The following is a 22,834-nucleotide window of genomic DNA, read 5'->3' as shown; positions in this document are numbered from 1 at the left end:
TGGAGTGTTTGAGGAAGTCAAAGACACTGGCCAAAAACGTCTCTCAACAAGGTGGGTGTGTACCCTTAAAGAATCCTGAACTAGAATAGTGCCTAAAGCATGTCTAGTGGCTAGAGGTTTAGAGGAGCTGGCTGCTAAACAACTCCCAAAAGACTCACTGACATGGGCCTCAGAGTCACTCAGATTGCTGATGACAGTGATCTGCCAGAAAAAATTGAAACTTCATTCCATAGACATCAAATCTGCATTTTTGCAGGGAACAGAGGTGTCAAGGGACATTCACATCCGACCTCCGCCTGAAGCTGAGAGCGAAGGAACACTGTGGAAACTAAAAAGGTGTGTGTATGGACTGGCAGATGCATCACTTTACTGGTACAACAAAGTCAAGGCAACAATGCTGAATACCGGTGGTAAAATATCACAAGTGGATCCTGCTGTCTTCTATTGGCTTGATCAAGACTGCAATGTGACTGGAGTACTTGCCTGTCATGTTGATGACTTCATCTGGGGGGGGGGCTCACAGACCTTTGCTACAACTGTGATTCCACACCTCAAAGCTGTTTTCCAGGTTGGCCGTGAGGAGCATGATCATTGTTATGTTGGCATAGAGTTTATTACAGTTGATGGAACAATACTGATGCAACAGGAGAGCTATATCAAGACTCGTCAAGCCATCCACATGGATTCTTCAAAAGCTGTACAAAGGAATTCCCCTCAGTGGAATTGAAGCTGATCAATTGAGGTCAAAGATAGGACAAATGTTATGGGTTGATAGACAGAGTAGACCTGATGTAATGTTTGATGGTTGCAACTTGGCATCTAACACAAAACACGCCACTGTACACACCATTCATGAGGCGAGTGACTTTAAAGTTTCAGCATGTTGGAAAAGATGACTCTTTGAAACTAGTTGTCTTCAGTGATGCTTCGCTAGGGAACCTTACAGATGGAGGCACACAAGGTGGACATCTAATCGTGTTAATGGGTGAAGGAGGAAGATTCTCACCTATCTGTTGGCAGTCAAAAAGGATCAGAAGGGTTGTCTGAAGCACACTGGCTGGAGAAACACTTGCTCTTGCGGGTGGAATTGACAATGCGATCATTCTTGCAACTCTGTTCTCAGAGCTTACCACTGGTGAGACAAAACGGCACATTCTACCTGTAGTTTGTGCCACTGACAACTACTCATTAGTTGATGCTGTGAAGTCAACCAAGTCTGTCACAGAGAAAAGACTTGGTCTTGAGATTAGCAGCATCAAGGATCTTATTCAAGCCTGCGCTGGAAGTCTTGTTGTTGATGGACCTGGAGTGGAATGGCTACCTGGTAGTGTGTTCATACAGAATAGTAAACTTAGTTAAACTGGAACCTTGTCGTTGTGTCATTTCAAGTTAACACAATCATCAATCTGATCTGTGATGTCATTTTCAGGCGCCACGGACGCGTGCGGTGAAGAACGTCAGAAGACACGCCTGCTCCTCCATCATCAAGATGTCTCGAGATTACCCATGGTTCATTCTGGTATGTTTCCGCGGTCACGTTTCTCCCAGTTCTAGAGGGCTGCTCATCCAGCACAGTGCAGCAGAAAGGAACCAATGCTTTAAATAGTCAACTGTGTTTCATCACTATCTACTTATTGCATCTTACAGGTGTGTATGGGGGTGTGTGTCTGTGTGTTTTCATCATGTACATCTCTCTCTCTCTGCAGCCATGTTTTGACATACTGTATAATCAGGTGAAGAAGCTGTTCTCCAACGAGGCCCTGTTGACCCAGATGGAGAAGTGTGCTCTGATAGAGGCTCTGGTCCTCATCAGTAACCAGTTCAAAGACTACACCAAGCAGAAGGCCTTCCTGGAGGAGCTCATGGCCACCGTGGCTGCTCGCTGGACCTCCGACGAGATGAGGCAGTATGTACCTGTGCTGTGTATACACACACTCACTGCAGACACACTTTTATTTTTATTTAACCGTTGTTTAACTAGGGAAGTCAGTTAACCTCTCTGGGATCGTTTGGGATACTAGCGTCCCACCTCGCCAACAGCCAGTGAAATTGCAAGGCGCCAAATTCAAAACAACAGAACAAAAATTCCTCAACCATACAAGTATTTTACGCCATTTTAAAGATACACTTCTCGTTAATCCAACCACCGTGTCCGATTTCAAAAAGGCTTTTCGGCGAAAGCAGAACATATGTTAGGTCAGCAGCTAGTCACAGAAAGCATTCAGCCATTTTACAACCAAAGAGAGGTGTCACAAAAAGCAGAAATATAGATAAATTGAATCACTAACCTTTGATGATCTTCATCAGATGACACTCCCAGGACTCAATGTTATACATGTATTGTGTGTTTTGTTCGATCAAGTTCATATTTATATCCAAAAACCTCAGTTTACATTGGTGCCATGTTCAGAAATGCCTCCAAAACATCCAGAGAAATTGCAGAGACACATCAAATAACATAAATACTCATCATAAACTTTGATGAAAGATACATGTTTTACATAGAATTAAATATAAACTTGTTCTTAATGCAACCACTGTGTCAGATTTCAAAAAAGCTTTATGGCAAAAGCACAATATTACGGCAAAAGCACAATAATCTGAGAACAGCATTCAGCCACAAAAGCAAGGCATACAGTTACCTGCCAAATTGTGGAGTCAACAAAAGTCATAAATAGCATTATAAATCTTCACTTACCTTTGCTGACCTCCGTTGTGTTTGCGCGTTTAAGGCACAATGCCGAGCGCCAAATCCAGACGAAAAGTCAAGAGTTCCATTACAGTTTGTAGAAACATGTCAAACTATGTTTACAATAAATTCTTAGGGTCTTTTTATAAATACATCTTCAATAATATTCCAACCTGACAATAGCGTATTCATTACAGAGGAAAAAGAAGGAACGGCACGCCCGCGTGACAGAGCAGTAAACAACTGATTGGCCTCAGCCTAGTCCACTTGTTGAAACAGCTCTTATTCCACACCCTTCCACAATAGAAGCCTCAAACAACTTTCTAAAGACTGTTGACATCTGCTGGAAGCCTTGAGAAGTGCAATCTGGCCCCATAGACACAGCGTATTGGACAGGCAATCACTTAAATGAAACTACAAACCTCAGACTTCCCACTTTCTGGTTGGATTTGTCTCTGGTTTTCGCCTGCCATATGAGTTCTGTTATACTCACAGACATCATTCAAACAGTTTTAGAAACGTCAGTGTTTTCTATCCAATACTACTAATAATTTGCATATATTAGCATCTTGGCCTGAGTAGTAGGCTGTTTACTCTGGGCACCTTATTCATCCAAGCTACTCAATACTGCCCCCCAGTCACCAAGAAGTTAAGAAGACATTCTTATTTACAACGGCCTAGGAACAGGGGCAGAACGACAGATGTTTACCTTGACAGCTCTGGGATTCCATCTAACAACCTTTCGGTTACTGGCCCGACTCTCTAACCACTAGGCTACCTACCTCCCACATGCGTGTGTACTAGAGTTAAGAATGTAAGCTCACTCCATAGCTGGCTTGAAATGTCAAGGATGGAGCCATCCAATTGGTAACCTTAGGAACGTTGTCAAGGAGTGTGGTCACGTTTGTTAGGAAGTGGTTTTCACTAAGCAAGCAACTTGATTTTCGTAACACGCGTAAACAACATGCGTACACACACGCTACACACACACACACACACACACACACACAATGTATAATATAAATGGTTGTCCTCTGTGTGTATCAGGGTACTGTTGGAACCTGCTCTGTTCCTGGCTTTCGTTGGTGCTGATCAGCTGATGGCTGAAGGCACAGACCACACAACAGGCATCAACAGGTCACGGGTAGGTAGGTGTGTGTGTGTGTGTGTTCGCGTGCATGTGTTCATGGCTAAGTGCCAAACTTTCTATGTGATGTCAGTCCTGCCAGTCCTGCCAAAACATCAACTACTGTATATTGAAAGTGTCCTATTTCCTGTTTCTCTCCCCCACCCTGCCCTCCTTCCCTCCCCCACCCTGCCCTCCTTCCCTCCAGTTGAGTTTCTGTGTATACACCATCCTGGGGGTGGTGAAGAGAGCGCGCTGGCCGGCTGACCTGGAGGAGGCTAAGGCGGGGGGCTTCGTGACGGGCTACACCCCTTCTGGAGCCCCAATCTACAGAAACCCCTGCACCCCCCAGGTCCTGGCCCTGCTGCCCAACCTGCTCGCCCTCATCAGGTAAGGGGATGTGTAGAGGGGGGTGGGGGTGTTGGAGAGAAAGACAGCGTGTGCATGTGTTTGGAATGATGATAATGTTTGATGATGATAGTGTTTGTGATGGTAATCAATCAACTGTATTTGTAAAGCCCTTTTTCCATCGGCAGATGTCACAAAGTGTTTATACAGAAACCCAGCCTCAAACCCCAAACAGCAAGCAATGTAGGTGTAGAAGCACAGTGGCTAGGAAAAACTCCCTAGAAACGCAGGAACTTAAGAAGAAACCTATAGAGGAATCAGGCTCTGAGGGGTGGCCAGTCCTTTTCTGGCTGTGTCGGGGGGCGATTTAAGGCCAGATTGTTCTTCAAGATGTTCAAACGTTCATAGATGACCAGCAGGGTCAAACAATAATCAGTGGTTGTAGAGGGTGCAGCAGGTCAGCACCTCAAGAGTAAATGTCAGTTAGCTTTTTTATAGCAGAGCATTGAGGTTGAGGCAGCAAGTGGGAGGGAGGGAGAGCGAGAGGGTGGAAAACAGTCTGGGACAAGGTAGCATGTCCGGTGAACAGGTCAGGGTTCCATAGCCGCAGGAAACTGGAGCCTCAGCACTACCGGGTGGGACGGGGACAGCCAGGAGTCATCAGACCAGGTAGTCCTGAGGCATGGTCCTTAGGCTCACGGACTCTGGGAGGGAAGAGTGAGAGAGAGATGGGAGAATTAGAGGGTGGATACTTAAGTCACACAGGACACCAGATAAGACAGGAGAATTTCACCAGATAAGACAGACTGATCCTAGCCCGCCGGCACGTAGACTGTTGCAGCATACAGTTGACGTCAGAAGTTTACATACACCTTAGCCAAATACATTTAAGAGTTTAAAAGTAAAATATTTGATTCCATCCACTTCTTTATTTCTGAAACACAGACTTCCAGTGTAGTACATTTTAGGACTTCACCATGTTAAATCGAAATGTACGTGTGTCATCCATATAGCAGTGAAAGTTTTGTTTCTGAATGACATCACCAAGCGGAAGACTATATACACTACTGGTCAAAAGTTTTAGACAACCTTCTCAATCAAGGGTTTTTCTTTATTTTGACTATTTCCTACATTGTAGAAGAATAATTTACATATCAAAACTATGAAATAAAACATGGAATCATGTAGTAACCAAAAGAGTTTAAACAAATCAAAATATATTTTATATTTGAGTCTTCAAATAGCCACCCTTTGCCTTGACAGCTTTGCACACTCTTGGCATTCTCTCAACCAGTTTCACCTGGAATGCTTTTCCAACAGTCTTGAAGGAGTTCCCAAATATGCTGAGCACTTGTTGGCTGCTTTTCCTTCACAATGCAGTCCAACTCATCCAAAACCATCACAATTTGGTTGAGGTCGGGGGATTGTGGAGGCCAGGTCATCTGATGCAGCACTCCACACTGTCCTTCTTGGTCAAATAGCCTTTATACTGCCTTGAGGTGTGTTGGGTCATTGTCCTGTGAAAAAACACTAAGTCCCACTAAGCCCAAACCAGATGGGATGGCGTATCACTGCAGAATGCTGTGGTAGCCATGCTGGTTAAGTGTGCCTTGACTTCTAAATAAATCACAGACCGTGTCACCGGCAAGCACCCCCACACCATAACAACACCTCCTCCATGCTTTACGGTGGGAAACACACATACGCAGAGTTCACCTGTAAACTTGCACGCGTCTCACAAAGACACGGTGGTTGGAACCAAAAATATCCCATTTGGACCAGACCTTAAGACTGATTTCACCTGTCTAATGTCCATTGCTCGTGTTTCTTGTCCCAAGCAAGTCTCTTCTTATTTAGTGTCCTTTTAGTCGTGGTTTCTTTGCAGCAATTCAACCATGAAGGCCTGATTCACGCAGCCTCTTCTGAACAGTTGATGTTGACATGTCTGTTACTTGAACTTGTTTTGTTTTGAAATGATAGTTTACGGATTTGACCATATTAATGACCAAAGGCTCGTATTTCTGTGTGTTATTATATTATAATTAAGTCTATAATTTGATAGAGCAGTCTGACTGAGCGGTGGTAGGCAGCAGCAGGCTCATAAGCATTCATTCAAACTTTACTGCGTTTGCCAGCAGCTCTTAGCAATGCTTGAAGCACAGCTCTGTTTATGACTTCAAGCCTATCAACTCCCGAGATTAGCCTGTCAATACTAAAGTACCTATTAGAACATCCAATAGTCAAAGGTATATGAAATACAAATGGACAAGAGAGAAATAGTCGACACGTCATAATTCCTATAATAACTACAACCTATAACTTCTTTACTGGGACTATTGAAGAACTGGGAATATTAAACCATCAGCTTTCATATGTTCTCATGTTCTGAGCAAGGAACTTAAACGTTAGCTTTTTTACATGGCGCATATTGCACTTTTACTTTCTTCAACACTCTGTTTTTGCCTTATTTAAACCAAATTGAACATGTTTCATTATTTATTTGAGACTAAATAGATTTATTTATTATTCATATTAAGTTCAAATAAGTGTTCATTCAGTATTGTTATAAAAATCATCTGATTTAATCGCTGTCGGCTTTTTTTGGTCCTCCAGTAATCGGTATCGGCGTTGAAAAATCATAAACGGTTGACGTCTAATACCAGGGAGCTCATTTGTGAAAAATGTTTTTTTGTTTTTAGAGGTGCAACTGCAGCTAGGGTTTTACGCAAGGTTAAATTTAGGTCCTCGTCAGGTGGTTAACTGATTTTTGTACTGCGACGTCCTTGGGTAGGTGGAGGGAGTCTGGAAAGGCATCTAGGAATCTTTGGGTTATCTGAGAATTTATAGCACAACTTTTGATGATCCTTGGTTGGGGTCTAAACAGATTATTTGTTGCGATTTCAAACCTAATAACATTTAGATCCACAATATTTATTCCACGTGACAACAAGATCCAGGACTGTGGCAATAGGTAGGTCCAGAGACATGATGATAGTGTGTGTGTGATGATGATTAAGGATGATCATGTCTCTCTGTAGAACCCACAACAATCTGTTCCTGCCGGAGAACATGTGTCGTCTGAGTGAGACGTTCTCCAGAGCCTACGAGGTGATTGAGGTGGAGAGGAAGGTGGTTCTAGGTAAGAGGAACCACACTGGTTCTGCACAGTACTGGTTTAGAAACTCTATACCATAAGTTGGTAACCTGTGGTGTTAACCTGTTATAATTTCACCCCTGAGGAATATACTACATAGCAGGATCAATGAGTTGCCAGCTGAATGTTCGAATAAAAAAAAAAAATATATATATATATAGCTTGAGATGGGCATTGCTAACTCATTGATTCTGTTTTTAGTATACACCTATGAAGGCTGATAAACCTCCATGATTATTGTGTCTTGACCTGTAGGCCTTACACAGCCAGTCCTGGACATCTATGACTCTCCAGTGTACAAGACTCATCTGGAGCGCATGCAGGGTTTCTTCTGTACCCTCTATGACAACTGGTGAGTTCCTCACTGTGGATAGTCTTCTGCTTCCTCTCCTTCTCCACACATGCACACTACTCCTACACAATCTCGCTCTCTCTTGCTTACCAACCCTCTCTCTTTCTCAGTTTTGACTAGATGGTATACAGTTTATGTCGAAATTGACTTTTCGTATCATGTTAGGAGAATTAACTTATCAGGTTAGGAAAAGGGTTAGGATTAGCTAAAATGTCCCCCCAAAAATCAACTTTTAACGTCAAAAGCTATATGCTCTCTAGACATGACCCCAGAGACGGAAGAGGAAGTGATGCATCCCACTCCATTCTTTTCTGGTTCAATGGAAGTCAATGAACTAATACGCTGCAATCGTATTGGTGTCTATGGGAGAGCAGACCGGAACTGATTATTTTTTCAATGGTAAACCAACCTAAGTGAACCATCTTCATTTATCCACCATCTTCGATAACCCTCCTCTCTCTAGTTACCATATCCTGGGGAATGCAGGCCTATCATTGCATCAAGACTTCTACACCATCGAGGGATTGGCTGAACAGATTGTTGGTTCCGCCTTAATCTCCCTCGACAACGTGCCTGACCACAGACTCCGCCCCATGCTCCATATCCTTCTGTCCTATTGGCCCATCAGGGCTACCAATCACATAGAAGCTCTTGACTAATTCAATTAATCTACATTTTCTTCAGCCAAAAAAATGATCTGTCATTGGTCATGAACCAAGTATCCCTCTTGTAGGTTTTTTGGGTGATCAAATTAAACCACATTTTCCCCCTATTGAACATAGAATGGAGTAAAACAAATGAAATCAAGCACACACTGCGGCATAGTCATGGCCACTGATATTACATGTCCACTATCTATTCAATCAATCTGCTCCTTAATGTGTGTGTGTACGGGTGTTCCTGAAGCAGCTGGTGCTGTCGTGTCCTCAGGAGTACTACGACAGTCTGCTCTGCCCCCTACTGGGCCCTCTGTTCGTCTACATGCTTCAGGTCAGAGCTCACACTTCTCTCCTTGCTCCTGTGAAGCAATACACCTAAACACTCACGTAACATAAAAGGTTAGCTGTGGTACAACTTCCAAATAAATAAACCGATCTCTGAGGCCGATCAAGAACTCAGAGCATGCTTATTTTGCATTATCAGGCTTTTTGATCGCCGCTGTCATAGTCACTAGAAATCGGTTACCATGGAGATGGCAATAATAAGTAATAACAGGATGTATCACATGACATTGTCTCTCTCTGTTTATTTGTCCAGAGACTCAACCTCAGGTGGCAGATCATCAACCAGCGGAGTACTGTCGGGTAAGATGAGTTAGACTTTTAATCCAACTCGGACAATGTTCTGGTCTTCTATTTGACGAGGTTGAAGCACTTCTAACCCCATGTTGTGATCTCAGTAAGATATGACCGGAGTCCTAGAACTATACCTCTGGGCTACCTGGTCTGATGACTCCTGGCTGTCACAGTCCCCAGTCCACATGATCGTGCTGCTGCTCCTGCGGCTATAGAAGCCTGACCTGTTCACCAGACATGCTACCTTGTCCCAGACCTGCTGTTTCGATTCTCTCTGCCGCTCTCTCTATCGCACCTGCTGTCTAGACCTCAGCTCTGAAAAGCCAACTGACATTAACTCCTGAGGTGCTGACTTGTTGCACCCTCTATAACCATTGTGTGATTGTTTAACCCTTCTGGTCATCTATCAGGTTAGGAGGAGTTGGGCCTGTTTTCTCATCAGTAACTAGGGTATGGGTAGGGCTGGGTATCACTAAATTGATCACTAACATTTTGAAGCTGAGCCATTTGCAATATGGAAATATTACTTGTGTCATGCACAAAGTAGATGTCCTAACCAACTTGTTAACAAGACATTTGTGGAGTGGTTGAAAAATGAGTTTTAATGACTCCAACCTAAGTGTATGTAAACTTCCGACTTCAACTATACTTACGGTTGCTGTGGGGACGACGTCATCGATGCACTTATTGATGACGCCAATGACTGATGTGGTGTACTCCTCAATGCCATCGGAGGAATCCCGGAACATGTTCCAGTCTGTGCTAGTGAAACAGTCCTGTAGCTTAGCATCTGCTTCATCTGACCACTTTTTATTGATCTAGTCACTGGTGCTTCCTGCTTTTAAGCAGGAATTGGGAGAATAGAAATGAAGGTCAGATTTGCCAAATGGAGTGCGAGGGAGAGCTTTGTATGCATCTGTGTGTGGAGTAAAGGTGGTTCAGAGTCCCCCCCCCCCCCCCCCTCCCCTGGTTCCACATTTAACATGCTGATAGAAATTTGGTAAAACGGATTTGTTTCCCTGCGTTAAAGTCCTCGGCTATTAGGAGCGCCGCCAATGGGTGAGCGTTTTCTTGTTTGCAAATGGTGGAATATGGCTCATTCAATGCTGTCTTAGCGCCAGCTTCTGACTGTGGTGGTATGTAAACAGCTACGGAAAATACAGATAACTCTCTTGGCATAAGATGTTACTGTTTTTAATGTCCCGTTAGTAGTTTAATCTTCCGCGTAGCTCGTCCATTTTATTCTCCAAAAATTGCACGTTTGCTGGCAGAATGGAGTGAAGTGGGGGTTTATTCAATGGCCTACGAATTCTCAGAAGGCAGCCTGCCCTCTGGCCCCTTTTTCTCCACCTCCTCTTCACGCAAATCATGGGGATCTGGGCCTGTTCCCCAGAAAGTAGTATATCTTTCGCGTCAGACTCGTTAAAGGAACAAAGGATTCTGCCAGTCCGTGGTGAGTAACCGCAGTGCTGATGTCTAGAAGTTATTTTTGGTCATAAGAGACGGTAGCGGCAACATTATGTACAAAAAAACACAATAAGATGGGGACACGGGAAACGTCTGCCTTCCTCTCCGGCGCCATCTTACATCCTATATTCATGGTCCACACACATCAACACAGTCCTGAAGAGGGCACGACAATGCCTCTTCCCCCTCAAAAACGTCAACATCTGCACCGTTGAGAGCATCTTGCCTGGATGCATCACCGCTCGGTATGGCAACTGCTTGTCATCTGACCGTAAGGTGCTTCAGAGGGTAGTGCGTATGGCCCAGTACATCACTGTGGCTGAGCTCCCTGCCATCCAGCACCTCAATACCAGGTGGTGTAAGAGGAAGGCCCTTTCAAAGACTCCAGCCACCCAAGTCGTAAACTGTTCTCTCTGCTACAGTACAGCAAGCGTTACCGATGCAGGTCCAACAGGACCTGAACAGCTTCTACTACCAAGCCTTAAGACAACTAAATAGTTAGTCTGGGTAGCTATTGGTTAACTATTTAACGATCTGCCTCATCACATACACTGCTGTTACTGTTTTATCTATCCTGTTGCCTAGTACATATAGGTAGGGACAACGTGACATCTCTACCTCAATGACCTCGTACCCCTGCACACCAACTCAGTACTTGTACTGAGTAAAGTTATCTTTACTCATTGTGTATTTATTCCTTGTTATTATTTTTCTATTTTTTTTCTCTGCATTGCTGAGAATAGCCTGTAAGTAAGCATTTCACTTCGTAAACAACACCTGTTGTTTACAAAGCATGTGACTAATAAAGTTCAGTTTGATGTGGTCACTTTGAATGCATGGGGTTTCTTTCTATTTCTGTGCTGGTGGCGTGTTGACGATCTCCCTCCCTCTGTCTGTGTAGTATGGAGGAGGACGAGGACGAGGCGTGTGAGGAGAACCAAGTCACCCAGGAGATGCTGGAGGAACAGCTGGTTCGTCTGGTCACCAGAGAGGTTCTGGACCTGCTCAGTAAGTCCAGACTCTGGGACAAAGGACAGGAATGGGATGTAGGAGCGACTAAGTAGCTCTTTATATGGAGTTGAGCATGTTTTTTTTGTCCAGAAGAAACCATCTTGTCCCTTGAAACTGTTCATAGGAATTTAGTTCTGCTGCACATCCAGATTTAATAGGTTTGGGGTATGTGGGGTGGATTAGGTTTGGGGTATGTGGGGTGGATTAGGTTTGGGGTATGTGGGGAGGATCAGGTTTGGGGTATGTGGGGAGGATCAGGTTTGGGGTATGTGGGGTGGATTAGGTTTGGGGTATGTGGGGTGGATCAGGTTTGGGGTATGTGGGGAGGATCAGGTTTGGGGTATGTGGGGTGGATTAGGTTTGGGGTATGTGGGGAGGATCAGGTTTGGGGTATGTGGGGAGGATCAGGTTTGGGGTATGTGGGGAGGATCAGGTTTGGGGTATGTGGGGTGGATTAGGTTTGGGGTATGTGGGGTGGATCAGGTTTGGGGTATGTGGGGAGGATCAGGTTTGGGGTATGTGGGGAGGATCAGGTTTGGGGTATGTGGGGAGGATCAGGTTTGGGGTATGTGGGGAGGATCAGGTTTGGGGTATGTGGGGAGGATCAGGTTTGGGGTATGTGGGGTGGATTAGGTCTGGGGTATGTGGGGTGGATTAGGTTTGGGGTATGTGGGGTGGATTAGGTTTGGGGTATGTGGGGAGGATCAGGTTTGGGGTATGTGGGGAGGATCAGGTTTGGGGTATGTGGGGAGGATCAGGTTTGGGGTATGTGGGGAGGATCAGGTTTGGGGTATGTGGGGAGGATCAGGTTTGGGGTATGTGGGGAGGATCAGGTTTGGGGTATGTGGGGAGGATCAGGTTTGGGGTATGTGGGGAGGATCAGGTTTGGGGTATGTGGGGAGGATCAGGTTTGGGGTATGTGGGGAGGATCAGGTTTGGGGTATGTGGGGAGGATCAGGTTTGGGGTATGTGGGGAGGATCAGGTTTGGGGTATGTGGGGAGGATCAGGTTTGGGGTATGTGGGGAGGATCAGGTTTGGGGTATGTGGGGAGGATCAGGTTTGGGGTATGTGGGGAGGATCAGGTTTGGGGTATGTGGGGAGGATCAGGTTTGGGGTATGTGGGGAGGATCAGGTTTGGGGTATGTGGGGAGGATCAGGTTTGGGGTATGTGGGGAGGATCAGGTTTGGGGTATGTGGGGAGGATCAGGTTTGGGGTATGTGGGGAGGATCAGGTTTGGGGTATGTGGGGAGGATCAGGTTTGGGGTATGTGGGGAGGATCAGGTTTGGGGTATGTGGGGTGGATCAGGTTTGGGGTATGTGGGGAGGATCAGGTTTGGGGTATGTGGGGAGGATCAGGTTTGGGGTATGTGGGGTGGATCAGGTTTGGGGTATGTGGGGTGGATCAGGTTTGGGGTATGTGGGGAGGATCAGGTTTGGGGTATGTGGGGAGGATCAGGTTTGGGGTATGTGGGGAGGATCAGGTTTGGGGTATGTGGGGAGGATCAGGTTTGGGGTATGTGGGGAGGATCAGGTTTGGGGTATGTGGGGAGGATCAGGTTTGGGGTATGTGGGGAGGATCAGGTTTGGGGTATGTGGGGAGGATCAGGTTTGGGGTATGTGGGGAGGATCAGGTTTGGGGTATGTGGGGTGGATCAGGTTTGGGGTATGTGGGGAGGATCAGGTTTGGGGTATGTGGGGAGGATCAGGTTTGGGGTATTTGGGGTGGATCAGGTTTGGGGTATGTGGGGTGGATCAGGTTTGGGGTATGTGGGGTGGATCAGGTTTGGGGTATGTGGGGAGGATCAGGTTTGGGGTATGTGGGGAGGATCAGGTTTGGGGTATGTGGGGAGGATCAGGTTTGGGGTATGTGGGGAGGATCAGGTTTGGGGTATGTGGGGAGGATCAGGTTTGGGGTATGTGGGGAGGATCAGGTTTGGGGTATGTGGGGAGGATCAGGTTTGGGGTATGTGGGGAGGATCAGGTTTGGGGTATGTGGGGTGGATCAGGTTTGGGGTATGTGGGGGTGGATCAGGTTTGGGGTATGTGGGGAGGATCAGGTTTGGGGTATGTGGGGTGGATCAGGTTTGGGGTATGTGGGGAGGATCAGGTTTGGGGTATGTGGGGAGGATCAGGTTTGGGGTATGTGGGGAGGATCAGGTTTGGGGTATGTGGGGAGGATCAGGTTTGGGGTATGTGGGGAGGATCAGGTTTGGGGTATGTGGGGAGGATCAGGTTTGGGGTATGTGGGGAGGATCAGGTTTGGGGTATGTGGGGTGGATCAGGTTTGGGGTATGTGGGGAGGATCAGGTTTGGGGTATGTGGGGAGGATCAGGTTTGGGGTATGTGGGGAGGATCAGGTTTGGGGTATGTGGGGTGGATCAGGTTTGGGGTATGTGGGGTGGATCAGGTTTGGGGTATGTGGGGAGGATCAGGTTTGGGGTATGTGGGGAGGATCAGGTTTGGGGTATGTGGGGAGGATCAGGTTTGGGGTATGTGGGGAGGATCAGGTTTGGGGTATGTGGGGAGGATCAGGTTTGGGGTATGTGGGGAGGATCAGGTTTGGGGTATGTGGGGAGGATCAGGTTTGGGGTATGTGGGGAGGATCAGGTATGGGGTATGTGGGGAGGATCAGGTATGGGGTATGTGGGGAGGATCAGGTATGGGGTATGTGGGGAGGATCAGGTATGGGGTATGTGGGGAGGATCAGGTATGGGGTATGTGGGGAGGATCAGGTTTGGGGTATGTGGGGAGGATCAGGTTTGGGGTATGTGGGGAGGATCAGGTTTGGGGTATGTGGGGAGGATCAGGTTTGGGGTATGTGGGGAGGATCAGGTTTGGGGTATGTGGGGAGGATCAGGTTTGGGGTATGTGGGGAGGATCAGGTTTGGGGTATGTGGGGAGGATCAGGTTTGGGGTATGTGGGGTGGATCAGGTTTGGGGTATGTGGGGTGGATCAGGTTTGGGGTATGTGGGGTGGATCAGGTTTGGGGTATGTGGGGTGGATCAGGTTTGGGGTATGTGGGGTGGATCAGGTTTGGGGTATGTGGGGTGGATCAGGTTTGGGGTATGTGGGGTGGATCAGGTTTTGGGTATGTGGGGTGGATCAGGTTTGGGGTATGTGGGGAGGATCAGGTTTGGGGTATGTGGGGTGGATTAGGTTTGGGGTATGTGGGGTGGATCAGGTTTGGGGTATGTGGGGTGGATCAGGTTTGGGGTATGTGGGGTGGATCAGGTTTGGGGTATGTGGGGTGGATCAGGTTTGGGGTATGTGGGGTGGATCAGGTTTGGGGTATGTGGGGAGGATCAGGTTTGGGGTATGTGGGGTGGATCAGGTTTGGGGTATGTGGGGTGGATCAGGTTTGGGGTATGTGGGGTGGATCAGGTTTGGGGTATGTGGGGTGGATCAGGTTTGGGGTATGTGGGGATGATCAGGTTTGGGGTATGTGGTGTGGATCAGGTTTGGGGTATGTGGGGTGGATCAGGTTTGGGGTATGTGGGGAGGATCAGGTTTGGGGTATGTGGGGAGGATCAGGTTTGGGGTATGTGGGGAGGATCAGGTTTGGGGTATGTGGGGAGGATCAGGTTTGGGGTATGTGGGGAGGATCAGGTTTGGGGTATGTGGGGAGGATCAGGTTTGGGGTATGTGGGGAGGATCAGGTTTGGGGTATGTGGGGTGGATCAGGTTTGGGGTATGTGGGGAGGATCAGGTTTGGGGTATGTGGGGAGGATCAGGTTTGGGGTATGTGGGGTGGATCAGGTTTGGGGTATGTGGGGTGGATCAGGTTTGGGGTATGTGGGGAGGATCAGGTTTGGGGTATGTGGGGAGGATCAGGTTTGGGGTATGTGGGGAGGATCAGGTTTGGGGTATGTGGGGAGGATCAGGTTTGGGGTATGTGGGGAGGATCAGGTTTGGGGTATGTGGGGAGGATCAGGTTTGGGGTATGTGGGGAGGATCAGGTTTGGGGTATGTGGGGAGGATCAGGTTTGGGGTATGTGGGGTGGATCAGGTTTGGGGTATGTGGGGAGGATCAGGTTTGGGGTATGTGGGGAGGATCAGGTTTGGGGTATGTGGGGTGGATCAGGTTTGGGGTATGTGGGGTGGATCAGGTTTGGGGTATGTGGGGAGGATCAGGTTTGGGGTATGTGGGGAGGATCAGGTTTGGGGTATGTGGGGAGGATCAGGTTTGGGGTATGTGGGGAGGATCAGGTTTGGGGTATGTGGGGAGGATCAGGTTTGGGGTATGTGGGGAGGATCAGGTTTGGGGTATGTGGGGTGGATCAGGTTTGGGGTATGTGGGGTGGATCAGGTTTGGGGTATGTGGGGTGGATCAGGTTTGGGGTATGTGGGGAGGATCAGGTTTGGGGTATGTGGGGTGGATCAGGTTTGGGGTATGTGGGGAGGATCAGGTTTGGGGTATGTGGGGAGGATCAGGTTTGGGGTATGTGGGGAGGATCAGGTATGGGGTATGTGGGGAGGATCAGGTATGGGGTATGTGGGGAGGATCAGGTTTGGGGTATGTGGGGTGGATCAGGTTTGGGGTATGTGGGGAGGATCAGGTTTGGGGTATGTGGGGAGGATCAGGTTTGGGGTATGTGGGGAGGATCAGGTTTGGGGTATGTGGGGAGGATCAGGTTTGGGGTATGTGGGGAGGATCAGGTTTGGGGTATGTGGGGAGGATCAGGTTTGGGGTATGTGGGGAGGATCAGGTTTGGGGTATGTGGGGAGGATCAGGTTTGGGGTATGTGGGGAGGATCAGGTTTGGGGTATGTGGGGAGGATCAGGTTTGGGGTATGTGGGGAGGATCAGGTTTGGGGTATGTGGGGAGGATCAGGTTTGGGGTATGTGGGGAGGATCAGGTTTGGGGTATGTGGGGAGGATCAGGTTTGGGGTATGTGGGGAGGATCAGGTTTGGGGTATGTGGGGTGGATCAGGTTTGGGGTATGTGGGGAGGATCAGGTTTGGGGTATGTGGGGAGGATCAGGTTTGGGGTATGTGGGGTGGATCAGGTTTGGGGTATGTGGGGTGGATCAGGTTTGGGGTATGTGGGGTGGATCAGGTTTGGGGTATGTGGGGAGGATCAGGTTTGGGGTATGTGGGGAGGATCAGGTTTGGGGTATGTGGGGAGGATCAGGTTTGGGGTATGTGGGGAGGATCAGGTTTGGGGTATGTGGGGAGGATCAGGTTTGGGGTATGTGGGGAGGATCAGGTTTGGGGTATGTGGGGAGGATCAGGTTTGGGGTATGTGGGGAGGATCAGGTTTGGGGTATGTGGGGAGGATCAGGTTTGGGGTATGTGGGGAGGATCAGGTTTGGGTTATGTGGGGTGGATCAGGTTTGAGGTATGTGGGGTGGATCAGGTTTGGGGTATGTGGGGTGGATCAGGTTTGGGGTATGTGGGGTGGATCAGGTTTGGGGTATGTGGGGTGGATCAGGTTTGGGGTATGTGGGGTGGATCAGGTTTGGGGTATGTGGGGTGGATCAGGTTTGGGGTATGTGGGGAGGATCAGGTTTGGGGTATGTGGGGAGGATCAGGTTTGGGGTATGTGGGGTGGATCAGGTTTGGGGTATGTGGGGAGGATCAGGTTTGGGGTATGTGGGGAGGATCAGGTTTGGGGTATGTGGGGTGGATCAGGTTTGGGGTATGTGGGGTGGATCAGGTTTGGGGTATGTGGGGTGGATCAGGTTTGGGGTATGTGGGGTGGATCAGGTTTGGGGTATGTGGGGTGGATCAGGTTTGGGGTATGTGGGGTGGATCAGGTTTGGGGTATGTGGGGTGGATCAGGTTTTGGGTATGTGGGGTGGATCAGGTTTTGGGTATGTGGGGTGGATCAGGTTTGGGGTATGTGGGGAGGATCAGGTTTGGGGTATGTGGGGTGGATCAGGTTTGGGGTATGTGGGGAGGATCAGGTTTGGGGTATGTGGGGTGGATTAGGTTTGGGGTATGTGGGGTGGATCAGGTTTGGGGTATGTGGGGAGGATCAGGTTTGGGGTATGTGGGGTGGATCAGGTTTGGGGTATGTGGGGTGGATCAGGTTTGGGGTATGTGGGGTGGATCAGGTTTGGGGTATGTGGGGAGGATCAGGTTTGGGGTATGTGGGGAGGATCAGGTTTGGGGTATGTGGGGAGGATCAGGTTTGGGGTATGTGGGGAGGATCAGGTTTGGGGTATGTGGGGAGGATTAGGTTTGGGGTATGTGGGGAGGATTAGGTTTGGGGTATGTGGGGAGGATCAGGTTTGGGGTATGTGGGGAGGATCAGGTTTGGGGTATGTGGGGTGGATCAGGTTTGGGGTATGTGGGGTGGATCAGGTTTGGGGTATGTGGGGAGGATCAGGTTTGGGGTATGTGGGGAGGATTAGGTTTGGGGTATGTGGGGTGGATTAGGTTTGGGGTATGTGGGGTGGATTTCAGTGTGGCCATATTTCCTAACATTGATCCTTTCCCCTCAGCTCACGCCTGCATACTGAAAAAAGTTCCTGAGCCAGCAGGGAATAAGGAGGATGTGGATGGTAAGTGTTCCCTGATCCCTACTTATTTCCACGTTTTCAACGGAAGAAAAGCATCACTCAGGGTCCACCCCCTCCTCATTGTATCTTGTATGTTCTATTGTGTGTAGAGGATGAGATGATGTCCACTGAGTCCCAGGCAGTCACAGCCTCTCCAGCCCAGCCAACAGGCGAAATGACTGAGCTGGGGAAGTGTCTACTCAAACATGAGGTTGGCACCACACACACACACACACACACACACACACACACATACACACGCTTCTACAGCAGGGGTGTTCAACTCATTCCATGTAGGACCTAGTTTCTGCTGGTTTTTGCTCCTCCCTTGTACTTGATGAATGAGTAAAGGTCACTAATTAGTAAGGAACTCCCTTCACCTGGTTGAATGCGTTTGACACCCCTGATCTACAGCATCGACCCCTGGCAGTGTGACAGAACTCTCTCTTCCTCTGCAGGACATCTATATGACCTTGTTGACTATCTCGTTCACCTCTCTGTCCTGGAAGGACACCAGCAACTGTCACCGCACTGCCTCCATGGTGTGCTGGACCCTGCTGCGACAGGTAGGCTGCTACCCTGCTGCGACAGGTAGGCTGCTACCCTGCTGCGAGAGGTAGGCTGCTACCCTGCTGCGAGAGGTAGGCTGCTACCCTGCTGCGACAGGTAGGCTGTTACCCTGCAGCGACAGGTAGGCTGTTACCCTGCAGCGACAGGTAGGCTGCTACCCTGCTGCGACAGGTAGGCTGTTACCCTGCTGCGACAGGTAGGCTGCTACCCTGCTGCGACAGGTAGGCTGTTACCCTGCAGCGACAGGTAGGCTGCTACCCTGCAGCGACAGGTAGGCTGCTACCCTGCTGCGACAGGTAGGCTGCTACCCTACTGCGACAGGTAGGCTGCTACCCTGCTGCGAAATCTTCTCTCTCTCTGACTCTTTTCTTCTGTTCAGGTCGTAGGGGGGAACCTTCTACCAGAGGCGGTCACATGGTTCTATGCCAGTGTTCTGAAAGGACTGCAGATGCACGGGCAGCACGAGGTCTGTAACTCAGCCCTCACACAACTGGCCCTGATTATATATGACAACCTGGTGAGTAACACACTCACTCGCTCACACACTCCCTCCCTTCATCTTTCTTCTTCTTCCTAACTCTACCTTTCCTCCCTCCCTGGGTCAGCGGCCACGATACATGGAGCTAAGGAGTGTGATGACTCAGATCCCCAGCATCAATCTGGAGGCTCTGGACCAGTATGACCAGCGGCTGCTGGAGCCCAGCTCTGCCCAGAAGGTGGGAGAGAAGAAGAGGAAGGACCAGTTCAAGAAGCTCATTGCCGGCACTGTGGGGGTAATACCACCTCCCACCACTAGATGGGGGCGTTCTTCCATTTTTATGTTTTTCTGCAGAGAAGACCTAGAATTATTTAATAACAAAATATTGTCTGAAATGTGTCCATTGACTGTTGAAGTGGATATTACTAATAGGATATAAGTTCTACTTTATTGGAGAGAACTGTCAATATGTTTCATGTAAATGTAATTAAATAAGTCACGTACACTCAGATATAATAAAACAACAATTCAATCCAGACAGATTGTAACTGTATTTGATCTCTCCTCTCCACAGAAAGATCTGGGCCAGCAGTTTAAAAAGGAGGTACATATCAGAAATCTCCCATCTCTCTTTAAGAAGCCCAAGCTGGAGAAAAGGGACATTGTGGAGCCCAGTGAGACTGGATCTCTAGCAGCTCTCTTCTCCCCAACACAGGAGGACATCTAGGAGAACATAACAGCACAGAGAGGCTCTCAGACTGGACTAACACACACACACACTTTCTACCCTCCCCAGTGGAATTTTACTCCTGAAGGATTGGCTCATCAAGGGTACAACGTCTCTATCCTATTGGTCAACAGTAGGATGAATGGACTCTACAAACAGTGGACAAAGAGAATCAGAATATTCTGTCATGGACTGAATGAACCCTGCTAACTGGTCATACATATGTATCCAAATAATGTGTCTGTCTGCCTTGATCGAGAAAATGGGACAATGTGTCTGAAGATGATGAAGATGATGGTTGTTGTCCTTCAAGAGGACATGGCTGTTGCCATAAACCCTGCAAGTTGTAAATGGTAACAACACAATGCATTTGTACAGCTCATATCCTCACTAGCACAACACATTTAACTTACATTGTGTTTTGGTATCTCCGCTCACATGGACCATCCACCCAGGTGCTAAACATAGAGATAGATAGAGGACTCGTCTTTATATATGTATCATTATAGTGTCTGACAGCTTGGGCAGCACCATTTGAGGCTCAACCCATAGTCTAGTAGTCAACTGGGTGGGGATTCCTATTTTAAAATGGTGGATGATGGCAATGCCCAAGTTAAAATGGGTTATACCCATGATGAGTCCTCTATCTATATCTATGGTGCTAAATGACAACAGCCATTTTCTTGCTAGAAGAACCTGAATGGGATTCAGTGAGCATGTCTGAGGTGGGATAATTCAGAGTAGTCTGCTGTATAAGGAGGAGCTGTCATCAAGCCCAGGTTTTGTACAGGATCATTCCTCTGTTGATGGGTGAGGTTGTCAAGTAGAACCGTCATCAAGCCCAGGTTTTGTACAGGATCATTCCTCTGTTGATGGGTGAGGTTGTCAAGTAGAACCGTCATCAAGCCCAGGTTTTGTACAGGATCATTCCTCTGTTGATGGGTGAGGTTGTCAAGTAGAACCGTCATCAGTGACTATGTTTTGAGCTGGTGTTTCTCCCAGCTATGAACAGATGAGAAACCAGCACGACATTCCTCTTAGGTTAAAGGGATCGTTTGCTGCATCAAGTTTTGTCAGGCGTTATTGTTTGTAAAAACTGACTGACTAGTGAAGAGCTCATATTTTATTCATCTACAGGAATGGAAAGGGGATTCCTAGTCAGTTGTACAACTGAAAGCATTCAACCGAAATGTGTCTTCCACATTTAAGCCAACCTCTCTGAATCAGACCTCAATCCCAGATGGATGAGAATAGAAACTAGGCACCAAGTGTATATGGTGCCTGTCAGTTTCACATTCATTTGCTATTGAGGCCTACAGAATTATTTACACTAAAGACGCCATGGAATCCTCTAATATAGACTGCTCTGTAATATAGACTGCTCTGTAATATAGACTCCTCTGTTACACCAGTGTTCAGGTCTGACAAACATTGATATTTTTGTGAACTACCCTTATAAATCTCTTCATCCTGTCAATTATTGTTTTGTTCACATGTGGCCCTTTTTTCCTCCTCAACACCAAGGAAAAAATGATCTGTACTTGTACAGGGGACAAAATATAAAACATTTTAGTGCTGTTTAGATTTTTCTGTTTTTAAATAAAATAATCTTCAAAGTCATTTTAAATATTATCAATTTCTGTGTTATGCCATCGTCTACAAATATAAATCTTGTTTTGTAGCCGGTAAAGCTGTGCTGTGCAGGTCAATAATAATAGTTTAGAGAGAGAATAAAACATACAGGACAAAGGTGCTCTGTGTAAATCCACTGTCATTGGTCTTGTTTGAATACATGGGTGCATGTATTCAGAAGGGTGGGGTGCGTGTTAAGTATTCAAACAGGACCAGAGACTATTGAAACTCCACCCCGAGTGGCCCGTTACTCAGGCCCTGAAACCAGGATATGCATATAATTACAATTGGAAAGAAAACACTTTGAAGTGTGTAGAAATGTTAAAGTAATGTTGGGGAGTATAACACCATAGATATGGTAGGAGAAAACCCAAAGTAAAACCAACTGACCATCCTCTTAGATATTCAAGAGAGGTCATGTTGAAAATTAGCTCCCTGGATGCAATTAGTTTGGCTTCCACAGGGTGTCGGTAGTCTATGTTCAAGGTTTCAGACTTGTGACTTCAAAAACATTGCTGTCTCGGTTTCCAATTGAACACACTGTGCTATCTAACCTCCTTCGATTATAGTTTGATTACATTTTAAGGGTATCTGAGGAGTAAATAGAAATGTATTTTGACTTGTTGAAACAAAGTTTAGGGGTAGATTGTTGGATTCCTTTCTCTGCAAGTTGAACGAGTGGATTACTCAAATCGATGGTGCCAACTAAACTGACTTTTTTTTCCAGTTTCACTGGAAGTTGTCCCGCTAGCGGGACTCCAAGCCTTAAGAAGGTAATTACATTTAAAAAATGTGCCCCTTTAATAGAGGAAGTTTTTAAAAGTTAAATTAATTTTCAGATATACCAGGACAGGGAGTGACATCGTGTGAGAAAATGGCTTCTAGTTCGTCTCTCCCAGAGGAGGATTTCTCCTGTATGGTGTGCCTTGACATCTTTAAGGAACCTGTCATGTTGTCATGCAGCCACAGCTTCTGCCAAGCCTGTCTAAAGTTATGCTGGAAAGACGAGGAATCAATGTTCTACACATTGTGTTGACTGAATAATTGTGAATTTCAGTTTCTGATACATTCAAAATCACTGTTTGATATGAAACGTAGTCTTAGAGAACCTGAGTGACAACATCGGTATCTCTGACATTGGCACTTAAAACAAGGATAAACAGTCTCTGCAGTGATGTAGATGTGTTGTACAGACATGTTCTCCATAAAGAGAGTCCAGAGGTTGGCTCCTCAGTGAGGTTCTGTCTCATTCCAGGAGGAACTCCAGACTGACCTGAAGCCCTTACAGGAGAAGCTGAAGGTCTTTAATAAAGTTAATAAACAAACCTGTGATCAAACAGCAGTGCACATTAAGGTTCGTATAAATTATGTAAAGTTACAATAGTTCAGCATGTATTGTTTCAATTGTAGCCTACATGTAGGATTTAATTCTGATAATAATTGTAGAATGATGTATTCTTCTCACTGTCTCCAGAGCCA

General features: G+C 47.1%; 1 protein-coding gene across 2 annotated transcripts in view; it reads left to right on the top strand.

The window, feature by feature from the left end:
• Positions 1–21,343, top strand: part of LOC110499361 (exportin-5) — a 32,382-nt gene extending 11,039 nt beyond the window's left edge. Inside the window, exons 18-34 of one of the 2 annotated variants that reach the window (XR_005037987.1) lie at positions 1,430–1,519; positions 1,707–1,906; positions 3,737–3,833; positions 4,024–4,205; positions 7,202–7,302; positions 7,573–7,669; positions 8,133–8,269; positions 8,562–8,659; positions 8,927–8,973; positions 11,333–11,439; positions 17,892–17,951; positions 18,059–18,159; positions 18,407–18,514; positions 18,898–19,035; positions 19,124–19,291; positions 19,571–20,502; positions 20,569–21,343. Coding sequence is in view for 1 of the 2 variants with exons in the window: in XM_036956220.1 (XP_036812115.1) it covers positions 1,430–1,519; positions 1,707–1,906; positions 3,737–3,833; positions 4,024–4,205; positions 7,202–7,302; positions 7,573–7,669; positions 8,133–8,269; positions 8,562–8,659; positions 8,927–8,973; positions 11,333–11,439; positions 17,892–17,951; positions 18,059–18,159; positions 18,407–18,514; positions 18,898–19,035; positions 19,124–19,291; positions 19,571–19,723 (1,884 nt within the window). In the remaining variant the exon portion in view is untranslated. Of the gene's footprint in view, positions 1–1,429; positions 1,520–1,706; positions 1,907–3,736; positions 3,834–4,023; positions 4,206–7,201; positions 7,303–7,572; positions 7,670–8,132; positions 8,270–8,561; positions 8,660–8,926; positions 8,974–11,332; positions 11,440–17,891; positions 17,952–18,058; positions 18,160–18,406; positions 18,515–18,897; positions 19,036–19,123; positions 19,292–19,570 lie in introns of both variants that reach the window. The other variant, XM_036956220.1, reaches the window with a different exon arrangement.
• The last annotated feature ends 1,491 nt before the right edge of the window (positions 21,344–22,834 follow it).

The sequence above is a fragment of the Oncorhynchus mykiss genome, chromosome 20 (genome assembly GCF_013265735.2).
Source record: "Oncorhynchus mykiss isolate Arlee chromosome 20, USDA_OmykA_1.1, whole genome shotgun sequence".
Lineage (NCBI taxonomy): Eukaryota > Metazoa > Chordata > Actinopteri > Salmoniformes > Salmonidae > Oncorhynchus > Oncorhynchus mykiss.
Note: the sequence above shows the minus strand (reverse complement) of the source record. Positions and strands in the feature narration are given on the sequence as shown.